Below are 21,745 nucleotides of genomic sequence, written 5' to 3'. Positions count from 1 at the left end.
CCTTCGTTAACCATCAAATCCTTTCCTAGTTAAATTTACCTATTTTTAATTAATATTCAAATATGAGGCTAATTATTTCATTTCAACTAAATTAAATGTACTTTAGTGAAAGATTTTTGATTTAAGCCCTTTCAGATTATTTCAATGAGGATAACATCTGATTGGAGAAGATGGTTGGGAGGTGCTGTCAGCAAAGAAAAACATAAATAAACAAAAAAAATATTTATTTATGCCGACGTTTCGACCTGTTTAATAGAAAAGAAATAGTTGACAAACAAAATTTGTGTGCCTTTCTACAAATCAATCAGTTTTGCCAACTTGCATTCTCCTCTTGACTGTAAATCTCTTCTCTCATTCTCATATTTCTTACATTATTCCTTTCCCATTCTCTATATTTCTTCTTCTACCTTTTTCCTAATTTATATATGTATATGTTTATATGATTATCAATCAAGCAATCATTTTTTATTATTCAATTATCAATTTTTTATTATTTATTAAATTCTATATTTTGTATAATTCCCTATTTTTTTTTGTCTACTATTTCTTTTCAATTTTATGTTTCTTTAAATGATGGTTGTTATATCTTTTGTTCTGTACCCCTGATGAAGACCTTAACTCAGGTCGAAACGTCGGCATAAATAAATATTTTTTGTTTATTTATGTTTTTCTTTGCTGACCGCACCCCCAAAAGATACTGTAGAGCAGTCGATAGGATTACGCCAACGTGATTTAATGGGATTTGTTGGGCTTTATTTTATTCCTCCGATTTCGACACCATGCTTTGGGGGCTGTGATAAGGGATTGGAGAGTTTAGGATGCAATTAAAGGGTTATGATTAACTACGAGCAAACATGTGTCATCGGAATACGTGGTGAGGTTAGTTTTAGGATTGGTTGGGATGTCAGCTATATAGACTGTGTAAAGGATGAACTGAGGATGAACACCATAATAATAATAAAAACACCTAAAATAAAATAATAATTAAACACCTCTCCCCGTTTAGGGAAGAGGGATGGATAGGAAACACTGTAGTTTATGTTGAATAATCTATCAGTGAGAAAGGAGCGGATAGTGGGAAAATATGTAGGGGGTAGGAATTTACGGAGTTAGTAATCCCGGGTGCAGTCCCCAGTGACGGAGCAGTCCCAGGTGCAGTCCCCAGTGACGGAGCAGTCCCGGGTGCAGTCCCCAGTGACGGAGCAGTCCCGGGTGCCGGACTCGATCAAAAGCCGGTTATATATCGAAAAAGACATTCAACAACAAGGCAGTATATTCCACGCTCCAACGATGACATTGTTAGATAGTGGAGTGAGATGTTCGGAATCCAAACAGGTAATCTGGGATCATATGATTGGAATCAAGGATGGCGTTTCGTTTGTATTGTAAAACTGAAATACTATCTTTATTCTTTATCATCATCTCTAAAGGTGTTTGAAATTGCACATTTAATGATGTTCACATAGATTTTTTAGTGTTGTAGGTAGGTTTAAAGATATAGAGCTCGGAATGAAAAATGAATTTTTTTAAACGTTTTGATACAGCTGCTATTTTTTATTCCCCCTACCTGTACTTGGCAAACTTATCAGTTTTGTCTATTATGTAATCGTACATATTTTTCATTAAAGTCAATCAAATATAGGGTTGAAATAGCTGCCCTTTTTCTCCTCTTGGGACATTGGACTAAAAGTTTTGTAGGGATCCGTCAACTAGTGTTGTCGCCATTTTTTGTGATTAAAAAAAAAAAAAAAACTGAAACGATGGAAAGCAAAAAATTTCTAACAAAACATTTTAATATTTCAATGACTACGAAAATTCATATTTTAGGGGTTTTGAGTTGGGAACAACGAATATTAATTTTTAATTTACAACAATTCAAAATAATCAAAAATTGGGGTGAAATCACTGACTTTCTCCCGGCTCTTGTACTATGAGTTTCGTTCTGATTCGGAGGGCACCCGACTACTATGGTAAGTTTCATTATTAGCAAGTGACAACTTCACTAACAACTCTCCGATATGTTTGTGGAGATGCCCAATAACATCAATCGTATAGGGTAGGGTTGGACCCTAGTTGGAATTTTTTTTAGATTAATTTTTTTTCCATTCAATATTTATTATATACTTATTTTAATGACTGTCTAATTCGACTAAATATATTTTAATTTTTTTTCCAGTCCTCCGTTGGACACGGATCCTTCGACGGATCCAAAACCCGATGAGGAAAAACCAGGTTAGTGACCTTTCAAACTGCCTTTTATTTATTTTAGATACTTCATAATTAAAGAAGTTTATTCATAATGATGAGAAGATAGTCGGTATAATAATATACATAAGGAGAAAATGGTTGGGGGTGGAGAACAGTAATAAGTAAACAATTATTTATGAGTGTCAACGTTTCGGCCAAAATTTCTAGCCTTCATCAGGGCTTAAAACAAAAAACAAGATAAAAACCAATGAATGAAGGACATATAGAATGATTATAAGAAGGTAGAGCCTATATGAGAGGAGTAATATTAAAATTAAGTAGTAAAAAAGAACAGATAATAAAATAATTATACGTATTTTTGTATTTATTTATTTCATATGTATTTTATTTATTTTCTGTTCTTTCCTTAAAATGCTTATTTTTATAATACTTTAACTATTCATGTTTGTCAACACTATTTATGTATTTATAATTGTTAACTATTTTTTTTTTATTTATTCTATATATCCTTGAAATTTAAAAATCAATTTAAGAGGTCCCTATTCCAGCTCCTTCGTAAACGTCGTCTCGTATCTGTTTAGTCTCGTGTTGATAGTCCTTGAATTAGAGGGTTAGTGTGTGTTGGAAGTGCGTCGTGAAACCGTTTATATAATGATTGTTTGTACGTAGGGAGTTCGTAAGTCTTTGTGTAAGTTCTTGTTACTGATGTAGGGGGGTGCGCTACTGATCAGTCTTAGTAATTTTGATTGAAATTGTTGCAGTTTCATAAATTTGTGCACCGTAAGTCCAAATTGCTCTGAGAAGGTAAGTATAAATGTTTAGTTTTTCTGAAAGTGGTAATTTTGATCGTTTATTTAAAAGATGAAATAATAATTTAATAAATAATGTTAAAAAAATAAATAATGATTTAATTTGTTATTATTATAAGATTTTCGATTTATAAATGAAATAAGTATAAATTAAAATAAAAAAATACCCTTTGTATTGATTTATTTAAAAGGTGATAAAACAAAAATGAGTTCACTAACAAAATTTGTATTATACATATTTCTACTATTAATTACATTTGTTTAACAGAACCAAATGATTTATACAATAAATATAATGTATTTCTAATTCCAACAAAATATATTATGAACACTTTCGTAGGAATTTGATCATCCCACATTGAAACTGTAATAAATTCCTCTTTCGATTTTCACGGTGACTACAATAGACTTGCCTATGGACGGGGAAGTTAAAAATGTCTTTTACACATGTGCACTTTTATTTGAAAACAAAAATGTTATTGCCTACTGAGTTCTCTTAAAAAAAAAAGTAACTAACTTTTAATTTACGCCAGTTCGGATTACTGGGGTATTTGGATTGCCGAAATTACACTGTATTTGCTGATTATTAGTTCGCTCGAATGAGCGTTCGCTTTAATAAAAACCCTTCTCGTAATGATGAGAGATATTTAACTTTGTGCCAAATTCCCTATAGCTTTCCAAGAACTCCCTCGTCCTGATTTTAATACTTACCGAATCATTGATTAATATTAGATCATCCATCCATTTCGAACCTCCCCAGAAGTTTCGTCTTTTTTGTTGGTTTTTTAATAATTTATTTATTGATATTTACAACTGTATTAAAATATATACAACAAGTAAATTTGATGTTAGCTATACAGATATGTGGAGAATATACCCATTGATAGAGCTCCAATAACATTTCTATGGAAGAAGATATCTCACCCATCTTCTTTTCAGATGCTATCCAAAATATTTGGCCAAATCTGGACAACGAATGGGATGTTGAGGTTGTTATGGATGAGTTTATATGTGATGTTATAAGGAACATCAAGGAATTTACGGACGATTTTTGATTGTAAGGATTGGATACGAGAGGAATTCGATGGTTTAGTGGTGCCCCAAAGCCCAACTCTCTATGACCTTATTATATTCATGTAGTTCAGTCGTTTGTAATGGATTGAATTGGAGGAATTTAACGGTTGGGTGAAGCCGCAAAGATCCATTGTGGTAAATGGGAAGTTTAGAGCGTTTGTCACGTTGGTGTTGTTGTAATCGGAATCTACGACCAGTTTCTTGTTTCATTCTAGTATGGGTGTTTCAAGTAAGTATCTTGTCAAGATGGAGTCCTGAGTAGCGAATCTGTTCAACAGGTTTAATAAGATATTAAGAAAAGATACAGTAGGCTAGGCTTTGATTTGCTTTAAGGAAGGGTTCTATCAGAGAGGAAGGAGGGGATTAGAAGGAAATATGTAGGAGGAAGGAATGGAGCAGTCCTGGATGCCAGTCTTCTTAAGACTAGGGCAGGAGAGTAAAGGCTTACGATGGGGAGTAAAGGTAAATACTAATAGCAGAGGAAACAATGGGATTTATTTTAATTCTCCAGTTTTCTATTGGATTTTTTTAAATAATTTATTTATTGTTATTTACAACTGTGTACGTCAAGTAAATTTGCTGTAAGTGATATTATGACATGATACAAACATGTGGAGAATCTACCCATTGATAGAACTCCAAAAACATTTCTAAAGGAGAAGATCTCGAGGCCATCATCTTTTCAGACGCCTAGGAGGATTATTAGGTAGTGAAGGAGAAGCCAGGTTAGAAATGAGTTGGTTTGGGTGGTTGGGAGGTTTATTATGGAAGGTATCTGGTTCTGGCCAAATCGGCAACATACTGGACATTGAGGTCCTGATGGATGATTTGATTTGTGACAAAGTAAGGAGCATTAAGGATTTTACGAAGGATATTGGACTGTAAGGATTGGATTGGAGACGATGGCTGGATAGTATGCATGGGATGTTCGGAATCGAAACTGGTGATCTGGGATTATGTGGTTGGAATCCAGGATGGGGTACAGGCGTTTTAAGATAAGTTTCTCAAGGATTTTTCCCATGATAGGTAACAGAGAGATAGGACGGTAAGAGGATGGATGTTCTAGCGGCTTTCGAGGTTTGGGAATCATTTTGATTATGGATAATTTCCATGAGTCAGGAAAATATGTGGATCTGATCTATTGGATTAAAAAATAAAGAATTAATAAATGTTAGACGAAGTTCTTGGCCATTGTGATAACCTAAATACTAATAGCAGCGGAGGAAGGGAAACAAGGAGGCTACACAGTGAGCTCCTTAAAACTATTTCGAAAAGGTTAGACGCAGTTAATTAAGTTTGATATTTCCGCTTCTTTTTTTAATTATTAACCTAATATGTTTTTATATTCTGTAAGTTTTTGCTCATTTTTATTTCAAAATAACTTGTATAAACATGTCTGCCTCCTCGCTACCAATGGCAGAAAAGCTTTGTAATTATGCAGGGAACTAGACGCGGATGTTGATTGAATTGCATATTTTGCCTGCTTTTTTGAACTGCTCATGGTCAGAAATCTGTATAATTAATCAGTCTCTCAGTCTATCAGTATAATCAAATCAGTGTACTCAGGTGCAATAAGTCAAGTTTTATTTTGTATATTTGATGATTAATTAATATTTTTGCATTTTGGACTATTTCAGTTGAATAAAATTTAAAAAAATAAATAATAAATTAAATGTATCAATGAAGACGAGATTCGAGATCACAATGGCAGTTTCATATTCATTTAATTAGTAATAAAACAATATATTGAATGCTACTTTCAATTCACTTGTAGCATTAGTCGTGGATTTTTACATTTCCCGAAATTCCATTTCCCCTTTGTGCCCATTTTTAACATTGCACTTAGTACAAGAGCACAAGAGGTCAAAAAGGCTGCTATTTCAGCATAATACTTTATTACTTTAATAAAACCTCTGTATAATTACTAGTCTAAATTGATGAGTCTGCCAACTATAGGTAGGGGGAATCCAAAAATGGCGGCTGTTTCAAATCGTTAAGAAATTATTTTTCATTCAGCGCTCTATATCTTTAAAACTACTAACAACACTAGAAAACCATAGAGAACATCATTTAAAGAAGAGTAAACTTCCTAAAATGTATAAACCCTAATTGACCTATTTACGTTAAAAATTTCTCGAGATGTATCTTTCTAAAAAGCAACATTTCATAAAATGTACTAAAAGATTACAGATGTCTGTCAGGACTCAAAAAAACTTACATTTAGAAGGTAATTTAACTTACTATGTAGCAGTATATAAGACGTATCTTCGTAAGGGTAGTAGTTTTTATGATATTGGCATATGAGTATAAATTTAACACATGGAAACCTGTCCCAACAATATCATTATATTATAAATCAATTTATTTTAGCGATTATATCATGAAAACTACTATTCCTATGAAGATGAAGGTCATAAACTACCAGCAACACTAGGAAACCTAAGGGGACATCATTTAAAGTAGAGTAATAAAGTAAATTTGCTAAAATATGGGTCCTAATCAATGACGGTAAAAAATAGAACGATGGAGTGGAATGAGGTTCAGTAAGGCCCTTAAAATGTTCACTCCAAGGATTGCGGTAAGTCCAATTCAACGTTCCATTATTTCATTTTCATTCATCATTATTATTCGTCTCAAGAACTCTGTTAGTTTTATCTAAGGAATAAGGTGTTGTATTGAAAGCTTTCATTGAACCCCAACAGATGGCATTGATAGCTCAGAAGTGGACTCATCATCAACACTTATGATCTTATCTTTATATTAGTCATTGAACATTGATTATATTCTGGAACAACATAGGCCTATATTGAAAATAAGACCAAGATTATTAGTACAGGAGACCAAGAGAAGTGAAAAAAAGGTTATTTCTCCCCAATTTTTGATTACTTTAATGAAAACTAGGTATAAATAACTACTTAAAATTGATGAGTCTGCCTAGTATAGGTAGGGAGGAGTAAAAAATGGTGGCTGTTTCAAAACGTTAAAAAAAAAATTTCATTCAGAGCTCTATATGTTTAAAATTACAAAGAACACTAGAAAACCTAAGAGACTATCATTTTAGGAGGAGTAAACTTCCTGAAATATGAACCCGAATAGCTGTCGGTAAAAAATAGAACGTAAAGCCCCTAAAATGTTCACTCCAAGGATTACGGTAAGTCCACTTCAACGTTCCATTATTCCATTTTCATTCATCATTATTATTCATCTCAAGAACTCTGTTAGTTTTATCTAAGAAATAATTCCCCAGATATAGCTTATTAAAAAGCAAAATTTCATAAAAAGTGTATTGAAAAATCAGAAGTTAGTGAATTTATTTTGGGAAATCTATATCTCGAAAAGTATTCAATTTAAAAATGTCTGATAGAACTCAAATTGAAGCCAGTTCATTGTTCTATAAAGTAGTTTATGACGTTTATCTTCGTATGGGCAGTAATTTTTATGCTAAAACAAATTGATTTATAGTTGTTCTGACAAAATTTCATGTGCAAAATTTATGTTCATATGCGAATATCATAAAAACTATTACTCCTACAAAGATAAAATTTATAAAATATTTTATAGTAACTTTAACTAGCATTAATTTGAGTGCTGGCAGACATATGTTCATCGATTGATTACTGAGATATGTTTTCTCATAAATCAAAATTTATAGTTCCGAACAACTATAAATCAATTTATTTTAGTAAATTTCCTGAAAGTACTATAAAGCGTGTAAACTACTCTATAGTACACTAAACTAGCTTTAATTTGAGTGCTAATAGAAATATGTACGTCGAATGGTTTTTGAGATATAGATTTCTCAAAATAAATTCACAAACAGTAATTAAACTATTTATTGTGGATCAACGTTTTGCCCCACTTTGGAGATCTTTTTTAGGGCTAAAATATAAATACAGATACAAACAACTAAAATAATGTAAGTTAATAGATTAAAAGTTAGAGAATAGATAACATGATAAAAGTAAACGTAAGTTACGGCTAAAAACGATTTAAAATTTGTGAAAATTATATAAAAATTAACAATGTTCTTATCTTCAATGGTTTAGTTCCTAGAGCTTTGATTTTTTTACAATGTTAGAACAAATATATCTGTTTTTTTCTCAAACTAGGTTTTTGGCACTTACAGCCTTAGGCTTTTTCCATGCTTCAATTATCGGTATTGGTGAATGTTTGCGAAATGGGGAATGTTGCGGGTTGGGAATGTTGGTCATGCGGATGTATATTTGTTAGCAGACTTGCTAAGGAGACAAATTACAATAGGACTAGGATCTCAGGTTCTAGAAATAATTTATAAACGGGCTGTCATACAAAAACTTTTTTAAAAGATAGTTTTTCGGGAATCAGTCGCTTCAGAGCCCGCAAAGCTTATAAAATTTTAAAGAGCATAGAAATTAATCTGTGTTCGGATTAGCTGGGCTACCAACAAATGCAGTCTGCATCCACCCTGGAGTTATTTCAATGGAGCACAATATCTGATACATATCAATCTTTTACAAACAGGGCCCTATTTCATAATGAAAGCTAATAGTATTAGTTCAAAATACAAGTATCGAAACAATGTGGTGATTACACTAATACTTATTTTTTTCATAATAGGGAGATTATAAGTGATATTACAGGAGTTAAAGAGTACTAAAGTACACGTTACTATTGTAGAAGTCAGTGTAATTTTATTAAGTTAAATCGACAAGACTAATAGTATTAGTTTGTACTATATTATGAAACAGGGCCTAGATGTACGAATACAAAGAATTTAAAACAGAGGATATAGAATTGGAGCTCAACGTACCAAATAGGCTACATTTTTTTAATCATTCAAAATTAATTCAACATTTGGAAGAGAATGGTCCAATCGCTATTTAGGAGCCATAGTTTAACAATACAATTGCTTAATTTAGGTTTTCTGATAGATTAATTTAATACAATTGAAAGTTTGATGTAATATTATATTTCGGCATCACGCGGTTTTTACACAAAACAACTCACAATAACACTTATTAACTTATAACGTTTATTGAGGACAGAACAAAATGAACGACTTACACTGCGTATCTTGAAAACGTGATCGACATGTGTGGACTCTATATGTACCAACTAAACAATAAAAGATACATTTATAATATAATTAACAAATTAAATTTATTATTATAACAATATTTATTATTATCGATCAAATTTATTATTCAATTATTACTATTTACTTTTAATTCTAAAATACCATATTTCAAGAAAAAGTAAAAATATAAAATCTCTTGTGGGGGGGGGGGGGGGTGCTACCACAAAGGTATTGCTGCGGAATATTGAGAACAATACATGGACCCAAAATTACAGAAAAAGAATACCACCTAGTTATTTACACATCGGTAATCAGTAAATAACATTGTATAATAAAATTATAGCTGGTGTGGATATAAACATTTATTTAGTCAATTTGAACATTTTAAAAACTTAACTAAAATAAACAAAATATGACTAAAACAATGAATTCTAGTAAAAAAAAAAAAAAACACCTTAAACAAAATAAAACTAGTTGAATAAATTATGAAGACAAAAATAAACTAATTTACAAAAAAACAAATAAATATGTAAAATAAATACTGGTCAACGAAAGGTTTGTCCACTCCGATAGGTCTGAGGAAGAGTGCTGCTGAGATGCTGTGTAGGTGCTGTGTAGGTCGCAGCTCTGTAGCTAAATACATCGTTACAATTTTAAACTGGTCCAAAGTTAGTGCAATGGCTCACAGACAGTCGAAATGTCTCAAAAGCCAAGATGGCCACACTGACACTTATTAAGGGCAAACAGGGTCTAGTTATATTTAACGTATTATGGGAGCCAACTAATTAGCACAAATTTATATTAAAGTCGAAACGCAGAAAGGGTCTGGTTCCTGACTGTAATGTCTGTTAACACACTCAAAATGTCAATAAATAGTACCGAAATGAACGCTGATGGGGCTGGTTACACACGGTCATAGTCACTAATTAACTGGAACACATATTAAAGTCGAAACACAGAAGTGGTCTGGTTCCGAACTGTAATGACGGTTAATTCACCAAAAATGTCTAAACTATTAAATTATAAACCAATATTTTGCCCTTATAGAAGGCATTATTAAATCTAAATGTAGTTTAAACGAGGAAACATTCAGGTTTCAAACTGTTGTAATGACGTAGAAACCGGATAAAATGCAGAGGATTTATGAACGATTATACTAACAAATGGACACCGGAAGAAAAAGTCAAAGCATTTTGAATATATTATATGAAATATAAACAGTCCTTATATAACCTCACTGTTCTTAAATATTAGTACTATATTGAAACAATTCAAACCGACTGACCGATAAAAAAAGATCTTTCAGTAGTTAAAATAATGTTGAAATTAGTTTTTAGCACTACAAGAAACCCTTTAATACGAATTTTCGAAAAAAATTGTAAAGTAGGATTTTATAGCCTGAAAATATATTATATTTTATGGTATTTTCAAAATTGTTATATAATATCTATGAAAAAATATTTACTTTCTGAGCTTCCCGCAGAAAATGCTTAATGTTGTTAATAAATATTTTTACCGAAAAAATCGGGCCAGTCTATATCCTTCCCGTGAAAATGCTAAACATTTATCAAACAGCCCCATGACAATTAGATGAAAGGTATGGCAGCGTATTAAATACCAACAAACAAATACTGATTTTTATATGTTAGATTTCGCCCACCTTTAAGGACAAGTATCAAGATACAGAATGATCCACGAGTTTAGATGGAGAGTGCTTACTAACTCGCTACAGTTTGGATGTTTGTTCCTGCCGTGATGATGTATTGATTCAGAAGGCTACGTTTACAAACTTCCTTTCTTCACCATGCCGGGAACTGTCCTGTACAAAGAGGTTTCCATACGAGAAGGAAACACAATTAAAAGTGAATGCGAAGCTACACAAAGGATAACCGCTTCGGATGAATGAAGCATTGTCTAACGAGTGAAAAGTGAAACCGAGCGATTCTGGCTTGTTACGAATAATCAACTCCAAAGGAAAGGTCATTCGCGAATTTCAATGACGGCCCGCCGCCCGATCACGTTTCAGAATTGGCAGCTGGTGAAGGGGAAATCGCCTTCATCGGCATCGCGCGGTATTGCAACGGAATATCGAGGGCAATCCTTGGACCCAAAAGTACAGAACGAGAATAATAAAGCTTCAATCATGAAATAAATTGAAATTTGAAAAGTCAGCAAATTGGAATACGAATAAAAGACTGAAATTGTATGGGCACGTGAAGAACGAATCCTTACGGAATCGACGAAATATTTTTTGTAAAACTATAAAATATGAAAGCTTGGGAAGTCACTGTCAATAACTCAAAAAATAAAATAAAAATACATTTAGTAAATTTGATTTGAAAAGGTTGTAGTTTGATACAGGCATGTAGAGAAACTACAGTCTAATAATGTCTATACATCAGAAGGTCTGGAGACCATCTTCTTTTCAGGCGTCTCGGAAGGATTGTCAGGAATGGAAGAGGGATCAAGGTTAGAAACTAGTGGGTTTGAGTGGTTAAGGAGTTTATAATGGAAGGATTAATATCTGGTTCGGGCTAGATCGGTCACATATTGAACATAAAAGAACTTAATGGATGATTGTATTTATGACAAAGTAGGGAGCAGTGAGGATTTTGGATTGTAAAGATTGGATATTTGGAATTGTTATCCTCTACCACCTAATTTCCTGATATTTCTGTTTCTCTTTATTTCACCATTTTTTATTTTGTTTCTTTTTCTAATGAAAATAAAGTAAATCGAATATATTAGCCGGCAAAAGTGAGAAGAACAAAAGAAGCCTGTATATGCTGACGTATGACACATCCTTTGTTCACCAAGGATTCGACAAGTATTGGGTTTGCGGCAAGTGACAAACGTGTAGAGCGATAAAAAACAGGTTTTTTTTTTTTTTTTATTTCCTTTAAGAATTCAAAGGTTCCCTTTCGGGAATGAGTAATTAAAATATATATAATTATTTACTATTTACTTTTAATTAAATTCCTGTAGACCTTTTTTCATCAATAAGACATTATTTTATTAAATCTTTGCAATGATTGTTATTTATTCTTGTTGCTACCGGCTTTGGCACACTTGCTCAGCCTCCACTGGCTCACAAATGTACGCATTCGGTAGGTCCAGTTTAGCAATAATGTTGCTGTCCCAAGTACTAAACCTTAATGTGTAATAACGGTATAGGTATTTTTTTTTTGTTAGTTCAACTTATTAGATGTATATGGAAGGTAAGGAGAACTATTGCGATCTTGAAAAAGTTTGCATTCAAGTATTAAACGAAAATACACATTTTAGGGTTCCCTGAACCAAAATGCCTTAAAAAAGGGCGGGGGTTAATGCCGTAGAGTGGACCTCTTACCGATTAGGCTGAAAATAGGTCACACGAGGCCCACTCATACCTATCTTATCTCAAAGGAAACGCCTCCGAAATATCAATATTGTACTAACAATTGGCAATTAGACATATTTTCCAGGAATGCTCATATCTCACGCCACACCTCAATAGCTTAGTATTAAACCTACATATTTCAAAAACCCTCAGAGACGATGATAAAATAATAAAATTAGTATTTCAATTTTTAAAATCAAAAGGTTTACTAAAAAAATATAATACTCAGTTGAAAAAAGAATGAAGATAACAACAATAAAATAAATAAATAAAAAACAATATAAACAAAAGATATGTACGCAAAATTAAATGAGAAGTTTAATGCGTTGATAACAAATAATGTTTTACGAAATTAAACAAAAACAAAGTCAAAATTACCCTATTTTATCACTCTTCACATTATTAGTAAAACTTTTTATTATAATGAAATGATATGAAAAATAAAGATTATTATTCTGGGAGTAGGTCACATCAGAACAATTAAAAAAAGGCAATTTTAATTTCATAATAACATTTATTGGCCACAAAACAGTTTGGCCACACTTAATTATAACTTATATACTGAGAAAAAAATAGATTAATTGAAAAACTGACCGAAATAAAAACAAAACAAAAAGTTAATTACAAAATATCTGTACTATAATAATAATGGATCAGATTGGTGAAGCAAACGTAGTTAAATATAAGGGATTTAAACGAGGGAAGGGTTGGTACATGATGTATGTTCGAGGGAATGGAGTTCCAGAGATATGCAGCTGGGATAAAAAACGATTTATCAAACGCAGCAGTTCGGTGAGGTGGAGGGTACATATCAAATAAACGGGATCTGGTAGTACGGGATTGGACATATAATTTTTCTCTTCAGGTTTTCCAGGATATAGGAGGGACGTTGAGTACTAATTACTTGGAATAAAAAGGAAGCTTGGAAATACTGGCATCGGAAGGATGGACAGAGCCACTTCAGCTTGGTGTAATACTGGGTTATGTGCGTATTTCTTTGCTGATCCCGAAAATAAATCGTACTGCTCAATTCATAAGACATTCAAGTTTAGATTCGAGATTACCTGAGAGGCAGCCATAGTCATAGTAGGAGGAAACTAAGAGTTGACGGGTTTTAAGTAGAAGGAGATAATGGATTCTATTAAATTGCTTTAAGGTAGCTATGGTTCGAAGGGAAATTTGGGCATTGTGTGGAATTTTGGATTGGATACGAGAGGAATTCGAAGGTTTAGTGGAGCCTCAAAGCTCAACTCCATATGTCCAGATTGGCCTTATTACAGTCATGTAGATCAGTTTTTGTAATGAGGTGGAAGTTTAGACCGTTTGTCTAGTAAGTGCTGTAATAGTCGGAATCGACGTGCAGTATCAATTTTAAATACAAATGTACAACTCACATCAATAATTTAAAAACTTTTATTCCCAGGTCATCAATTTCAGTCAAAATTACCATATTTTGTAATTATTCGCACTAATATAAAAATTTTAATTACAAATCAATTTAACATTTTTCATAAAACTTTGATTGATTTGTTATTAAAAGTTTTATATAAGGATAATTTTAACTGAAATTGATGATCTGGGCAGAATAGCTTGCAAACAGTTTTTAAATTATTGATGTGAATGTAAATCTGTGTCTAAAATTATCATCTTGAAGATGGCCGAATTAGCCAAAACCTTGGACTTCTAAATAAATAAAGTGTTTTGAGATTTAAATTGCATAAAATTTAATTTATTTAAACAATAATATCCAGTCTCAAGAAAGTGAAAAGATTATTTATATATAAAACAAATATTTATTGTTTTTTCCTGACAGGAATAAAACAATGTAACATAATATAATGAAGTCGCTAACATATGCTTGTAATGGGGAAAGATGGAAACTGTCTATATTTTTCCATTTTTCACTTCTATTTATTCAGGAAATTCTTAAATAGTTTGTATCTATATGTTTTATTACTAAATAATTCAACAACACTATCCAAATTATAGTCTCAAAAATTTATTTCATTCACATGTCCAACGTTTCGGCCAATTCGGCCATCTTCAGGGACAATCTATTACAAAAGTTTCCATTATTTGTATGATCCTACAATCAATTCATTTATTTAACATTATTATTCATAATTTACCTTACCTTAATTTACTCAGAGACATATCATTTAACCCTTTTAAAAAACTCCATACAGGCCATTCTGCCCAGGTCAAAATATTTACATCTATGAACAACATTAAAATCATTAGGTAACCTTATTTTTTGTTAATCAGTATCTCTCATATTTGTTTAATTACCTAATATGTCAAAAATACAATAAACACCTAATAAGTCAAATATAATATATGTTTTATATTATTTCTAACAAAGTGAATTTTTTTAGAAATTCGTCATACTATTTCAATGAAGAGAAAATCGAAAAAAAAAATCGATTTTATAAAAGGGCACTTCTGGTCAGCCGGTTTAAACGAAAAAATTGCTGTCACATCCCAGATAATATACTCGCTTTAAATATGTACTTTTAGTTTCGTACAAATTTTCGTTTTTGTGCCAGGCCGTTGACAAAGAGACCATTTTGCGAGACTTGTGGGAACACCTCAAAACCGAAATTTTACCCGATCGCAATACTTTTTCTTGCTTTGTATTCCATATAAACGAGGTAGGTTTGAAAATTTCTCGGAATCACCGCTAGATTTCAGTACTAGAGCAAGGAGGTTCCCGCGCAATTATCACACATCCTTTGTGAGTGAACAAGAGGCGTTAGTGGTAGTGACGACTCTTTGTTGTTTTATGCGTAATGATTTGTGACAATGGAAAAAACTGAGATTCAAGCAGTGATTAAGTACTTTGTAAAGAAAAGTATGAAAGCAAAGGAAATTCATGCCGACTTTGAGAACACACTGGGGGACTCTGCTCCTTCATATTCAACTGTTGCCAAGTGGACCAGTTTAAATTTGGTCGGAAGAGCTTAGATGATGATCTGCGTAGTGGACGGCCCAAAAAGTGTTACGACCCCAGAATTTATCGCAAATAGGTCATGGAGGAGTGTCGACTGAAAGTACATGAGATTGCTGAAGTTGTAGGGATGTCTTCTGAACGGGTATTTCACATTTTAACCGCAGAATTTGGAATGAAAAAATTATTCGCAGATGAGTGCCGCGACTCTTGACATTGGACCATAAACGAACCAGATTGGTGATGTCCGAACAATATCTGGCCCGTTTTCAGCGCAACCAACAAGATTTTTTGCGCCAGTTTGTGACTAGATAAAACTTGGGTCCACTACTATACCATACCTACAGCAGTCAAACCAGCGGAACCATGCTGAGTCACCACCACCAAAGAAAGCAAAGGCAGTACCTTCGGCCGGAAAGGTCATGGCCTCAGTTTTCTGGGATGCAAAAGGCATTCTGCTGATAGATTATCTCCCACTGGCCAAACAATTAAGTGGCAATACTACGCGAACCTCCTAGACCAACTACAGGATAAGATACGCGAAAAAAAGCCTGGTTTGGCAAGGAAGTCATCTTTCGTCAGGACAACGCCCGCCCACACACAAGTGCTATTGCCATTGCCAAACTGAGAATTGTTGCCACATCCACCTTATTCACCTAATTCGGCACCATCAGACTTTCATCTCTTCCCCAAACTGAAAATCTTCCTAGGTGGACGGAGATTTCCTTGACAGCCGAATTGGAGAGGTTTTTTGCAGGCCTGCAGGAATCTCATTTTCGAGATGGGATCAAGGCATTGGAACATAGCTGGACCAAATGGGGGGGGGGGACAATATGTTGACTATGTTGATGGCACTATGTTGACACTACATGGAGACTATGTTGAAAAATAAAAGCAGTTCCACCGAGGTAAGACTTTCTAGTACATACCGAGAACTTTTCAAACCACCTCGTAGGTGAGTTAAAGTTAAAATAAAATAAGATGAAAAAAAAAAAAAATATTACATAGAAAATAAATTAGAAATAGTGAAAAAGGTAAACCGATCTTTGTATTTGGCAGATTGTTGCCGCTTGTTTGTTATAGCAGTCGTTTTTCAATTGAAAGTGTCCTTGATATTGTTTGTTTCTTGGTTTTATTGAAAAAATATGCAACTGTTATTTTGCCCGTTTCTTGCCTGAGTAAGTTTTTGTGCCTAAACAGTCAGCTATTGCTTTTAAATATTGAATTAATTTTGAATGATACAGCCAATTTTATATATTAAGACTAACTCAATTCTATAATCTCCGTTTTAAAGTATTCATTTCATATTAAATGTACGTTTTTATTAGAAATTCAAAGTGGGATTAGTGGACTTTTGTTGTTTATGGATTATAATGCGTCATTATTAATCCTTTCTTTTTTGACAATGTTTATTATCATTCCCATATATTGTACATTGTTTAGTATGCCATCACATATGACCAATGGAAACGCGATTTCCGTGTAATTCTTTTTTATGAGTTTAAAATTGGACACGTGGCTGTCATTTCCACGGCGCTCGGGGAAGGGTGTCGTAACGAATTGACCATTCGCCGGTGGTTTGAAAAATATTAGAGAAAGACCTCTACCAGCAACTGACGAAGATGAACTTAGGCTTACTGTGGAAGAAAACCCTTAGCAAGCAGTTAAAGTACTTGCAGCACTACTGAATACACAGTTTCTAGACACTTGAACACTATCGTATGCATCATGGACTTGATGAGCGGCGGTAGCTGAAGCGTTATCAGACATGCGTTTCACTCCTTACAAAAAAAAAAACTGCTTTGTTTAAAAAAAACCGAGCCTTCCCTCGAAAGGACAAAATCATGTTAGTACAAGAGCCGGGAAGAAAAAAAGGCAGTTATCTCACCCCAATTTTGATTGGGATAATGAAAACTATAAAACTAAAACTAAATGGCGGCTGTTTCAAAACCTTAAAAAAACATTAGTTTTATATCTCTATATCTCAAAAAGTAGGAATAACACAAGAGAACGTCATTTAAAGAAGAGCAAATTTGCCAGCCCTTGTAGAGCCCTAATAGAGCTATTTACATTAAATAGTTCTCAAGATATAGCTTTTTAAAAAGCAACATTTTATAAAAATGTATGCGATGTACTGAAAGATCAGTAGTTAGTGAATTTATTTTGAAAAATCTATATCTCAAAAACCATTTGACGTACAGATGTCTATTAGCACTCAAATTAAAGCTAGTTTAATGGACTATAAAGTATTTTATGATGTTTATCTTCGTAGGAGTAATATTTTACATGAAATTTGCCAAAATAAATTAATTTATAGTTGTTCCTTTACCTTTACCTTCATAGGAATAGTTTTCATGATATTTGCTAAAATAAGTTGATTTCAGACAGCTAAAAAACTTCATTTCAGAAACCTTTGGACGTACAGATGTTTGCCAGCACTCAAATTAAAGCTAGTTAAATTTACTACAAAATAGTTAATAATGTTTATTTTTGTAGGAGTAGTAGTTTTTATGATATTTGACAAAATAAACTCTCAAAATGTTAATTTATATTGTTCGTATGAAATGTTGGATTTTTGAAAAAATATATCTCTAGATCCATAAGAAGCATATATGTCTGTCAACACCCAAAATAAAGGAAATTTAACTTACTATAAAGTAGTTTATGACACTTATCTTCGTAGGGGTAGTACTTTTTATGATATTCCCATATGAATATAAATTTGGCAAATGAAAATTTGTCCGAACAACTATAAATAAATATATTTTAACAAATTTCATGTAAATTATTACTCCTACGAAGATAAACATCATAAAATACTTTATAGCTTACTGTATTAATTGTTTTTTCTTGTTTTGCAATACACGCATGTAATACACATGCCGAGTAATGCCCAATGAAAGCACCTAAAGAAAAAAATTATTTGAAAATTATATATATATACGAGGAGACTTTAACGGAAATTCGGAAAGTTATTTCGGATGGGCCGATTCGGATTTCTGTGGATATCGAAGGACGTTATATCGCAAACATAATCGTTGGCAGAATAACTGTTGAAATCCTCGAAAAATATAACCATGAATCGATTGCAAAATTTGTCAACCAATCTATGACTGTTCTTTGGCCTAAAGATATCAGTCATGGTTAAGTTTTGTTTTTGTCAGACATGGCATCTTACATGAATAAAGCTGCTAATGCCCTTAAAGTTTTTTTATCCTAAGATAAAACCTGCCTGGCACAGGCATTTCATCGCGTTGCTGAAACAGTGCGTGCTCAATTTCCAAATGTAGACAAGCTTTTTTAGAAGGCTCCCAGTTGTATTACTATATTTAAAGAAACACACCCTCACTTAGCTTTACCACCGGAACCCGTGATAACACGATGGGGCACCTGGCTTCATGCAACCCAATATTATTGTTTAAATTTTGAAAAAATTAATAATATAATATCAAAACTTAATGTTGACGACACTGCAGTAGAAAAAGCGAACAACTTGTTATCAATTAACTCAATAAAGACTGATTTGGCTTACATAAGTGCAAACGTGGTATTTTTATACCTTCCACTGACGCAAAATTTAAAGACTGTGAACGAAGCAATAGAAAGACTGGAAAATATAGTTGGTGAAAACGGATAAGTCATAAAGAAAAAAGTACAGGAGGTGTTAAAAAAAATCTAGGATATAAAATCATTGAGTCCATTGGAGCCATTCTCCTCTGAAGAAATGATGACACAGCCGCCCATGTGATGCAGAATACCGAACTAGATGAAATGGAAATAGCTTCATTTAAGTATCCCTCTATAACATCAGTAGATGTTGAAAGATCTTTTAGCCCGTACAAGTCCATTCTGCGGTCAAACCGACGAAGATTTTTATTTGAAAATTTAAAAATGCATTTAATCTGCAATAATTTTGTAACCGACCCTGCTGAATAATTGATTTCTTCCAAAGTTTTTTTTCTTTTTCTTTTTAATAAGGATTATTCTTTATTTCCATTTATAATTTGTTCATAATTCATTCTGAGTAATTATTATTCAATTAGTTTAATTACAATTACAAATTAATGTCTTGTTATTGAACAGCTATGTTTTCTCTTAATACATTTTTTTGTACATATTTTAATATAATTTCTTCAAAATATTATTCATATAATATAGAATAAATTCATATTTATGTAACTTTTTTTAAGTATAAAATTACAAATTAATTAGTTATTAATATTGTTGAATAATACAAAATTTATAAATACATATTTTTTTTAAAATATTTGACAATTTATTAGCACATAAAAATCCTATCTCTACTAATTATATATGGCACCTTATCAAATTTGACTCATTTGATGTAATTATACATAGTTTTCATTGAAGTAATAAAAAACTGGGGTGAAGTAACTGACTTTTTCCTCTTGGGATCTTCTACTGACTCTGATGCAAGCTATATATGTTGCGTAGTTTCCCTAAAGTATTTAAATTGACTAAACTACGAGCCCTAACAAATCTGTTTACGATCAATAGTTTCCATTGAATATTTTAACAAACATCATAAAAAATAGATTGAATTTGAGTAGTAGTTGATATACGTCTAATGATTCTTGAAATATAGATTTTTCAAAATAAATTTACGAACCACTGATTTTTCAGAACCTTTTTTTATGAAATGTTGCTGTTTAAAACAACTGTATCTCGGGAACTATTGAATTTAAACAGCTCAGTTTTGGTTCATTAACTATAGATAGTTTTCATTAAGGTAATAAAAAATTGGGGGGATTTTTTTCTCCTCTTGGGCTCTCGGTATATTTGTTCAATAATACGAATCAGCGATCTGATGCGCATCATTAATGAGATAATTTTCACTAACGGGGAAATCTAGTATAACCATATCAAAATCCTTTAACTATTATTGTATAATAATGGCCAAAATTAGTCGACTCAATACATACAAATATACACGAATAATACACTTTCTTTGAACAATACAAATTCGACAAAGCTAAAATATGAGCTCTAATATAACTATTTACGTTTAATGGTCGAGATAAGTTTTTTTAAAAAGCAGCATTTTATAAAAAATGTACTGAAAAATCAGTAGTTAGTGAATTGATTGGAGTCTTTATCTCAGGAACCTGAGAACATAAGACGTGCAGATGTCTGCCAGCCTTAAAATTAAGGCTAATTTACTAGAAGTTTATCTTCGAAGGAGTTGCAGTTTTCATAATATTTGACAAAATACATAAAAAAAAGTGTTAATTTCAAATTTTCTGTCCAAATGAATTATTTATGAAAACATATTAGGAGAATATAACATAAGACCACCAAGTAAGTTTCAAGAGTGGGAAGAGGACTCTAGACCAGACCTTCGTCCTGAAAAAGATGGGAAGTAGATCAGGATGTGCACGGCTTATTTGTCGATTCCAAAATAGCCTATGATTCCGTAGACAGAAACTGTCTTGGGAAGATCATTACTGGGGAATCCCTGAGATTAAATGCCGAGTCCTGATGCAATTAGAAGTATTTGAAGCCTTTAAGTCATAACAGGGAAATCGACTCTCACCAATGATGTCCAACTTAGCCCTAGAAAAAGTGATTTTTAAGAACGTCATACGAAAATGGGGTGCACGTCGGAATGAATTATAAAAGTCCTGGTGTACGCCAATGACATTGCGGTTCTGGGAAGTAACCATCACAAGATGGAAAGACTCTAATAAGAGAAGCAGTAGAAATCGACCGGTAAGTAAATAAAGATAAAACAAAATATAATATTATAAGCGGAAAAATCCACCCTGACGACCATAGTCTGCGTGTACGGCAAATCGGATCCGAAAGTAGACAGTTTCAAATAATTTTGCTTTGCAATAACATCAATCAATAACTTTGCTTTGCAATAACATGAATCAATAACTTTGCTTTGCAATAAAATCAATCAATAACTTTGCATTGCCATAACATTAATCAATAACTTTGCTTTGCAATAACAGCAATCAATAACTTTGGCTTGCTATAACAGCAATCAATAACTTTGGTTTGCAATAACAGCAATCAATAACTTTGGTTTGCAATAACATGAATCAATAACTTTGCTTTGCAATAACATCAATAAATGATCGACGGACTGTGATAGACCTGCGTATAACAAGAATACTCTAAAAACCTGAAACTAAGGGTTTACAATCCCCGCATTAAGAGTGTACATTATCCCGCCTGTTCAATCATTTCTTATCCATCAGACCACATAAAAATGTAAATTAATATAATTGTAAATATGTATGTTA

The 21,745-nt window shown here is 32.6% G+C and overlaps 1 protein-coding gene across 1 annotated transcript in view; it reads left to right on the top strand.

The window, feature by feature from the left end:
- hrm (hermes) overlaps nt 1-21,745 on the top strand; it is a 238,265-nt gene that overhangs the window by 6,513 nt on the left and 210,007 nt on the right. Inside the window, exon 2 of the mRNA XM_067052504.1 lies at nt 2,177-2,232. Coding sequence (XP_066908605.1) covers nt 2,177-2,232 — 56 coding nt within the window. The remainder of the gene's footprint in view (nt 1-2,176; nt 2,233-21,745) is intronic.

This window comes from Halyomorpha halys, unplaced genomic scaffold, assembly GCF_000696795.3.
Source record: "Halyomorpha halys isolate HHAL.00 unplaced genomic scaffold, Hhal_1.1 Scaffold145.1, whole genome shotgun sequence".
Taxonomy (NCBI): domain Eukaryota; kingdom Metazoa; phylum Arthropoda; class Insecta; order Hemiptera; family Pentatomidae; genus Halyomorpha; species Halyomorpha halys.
This window is presented reverse-complemented; position numbering and strand designations above follow the sequence as displayed.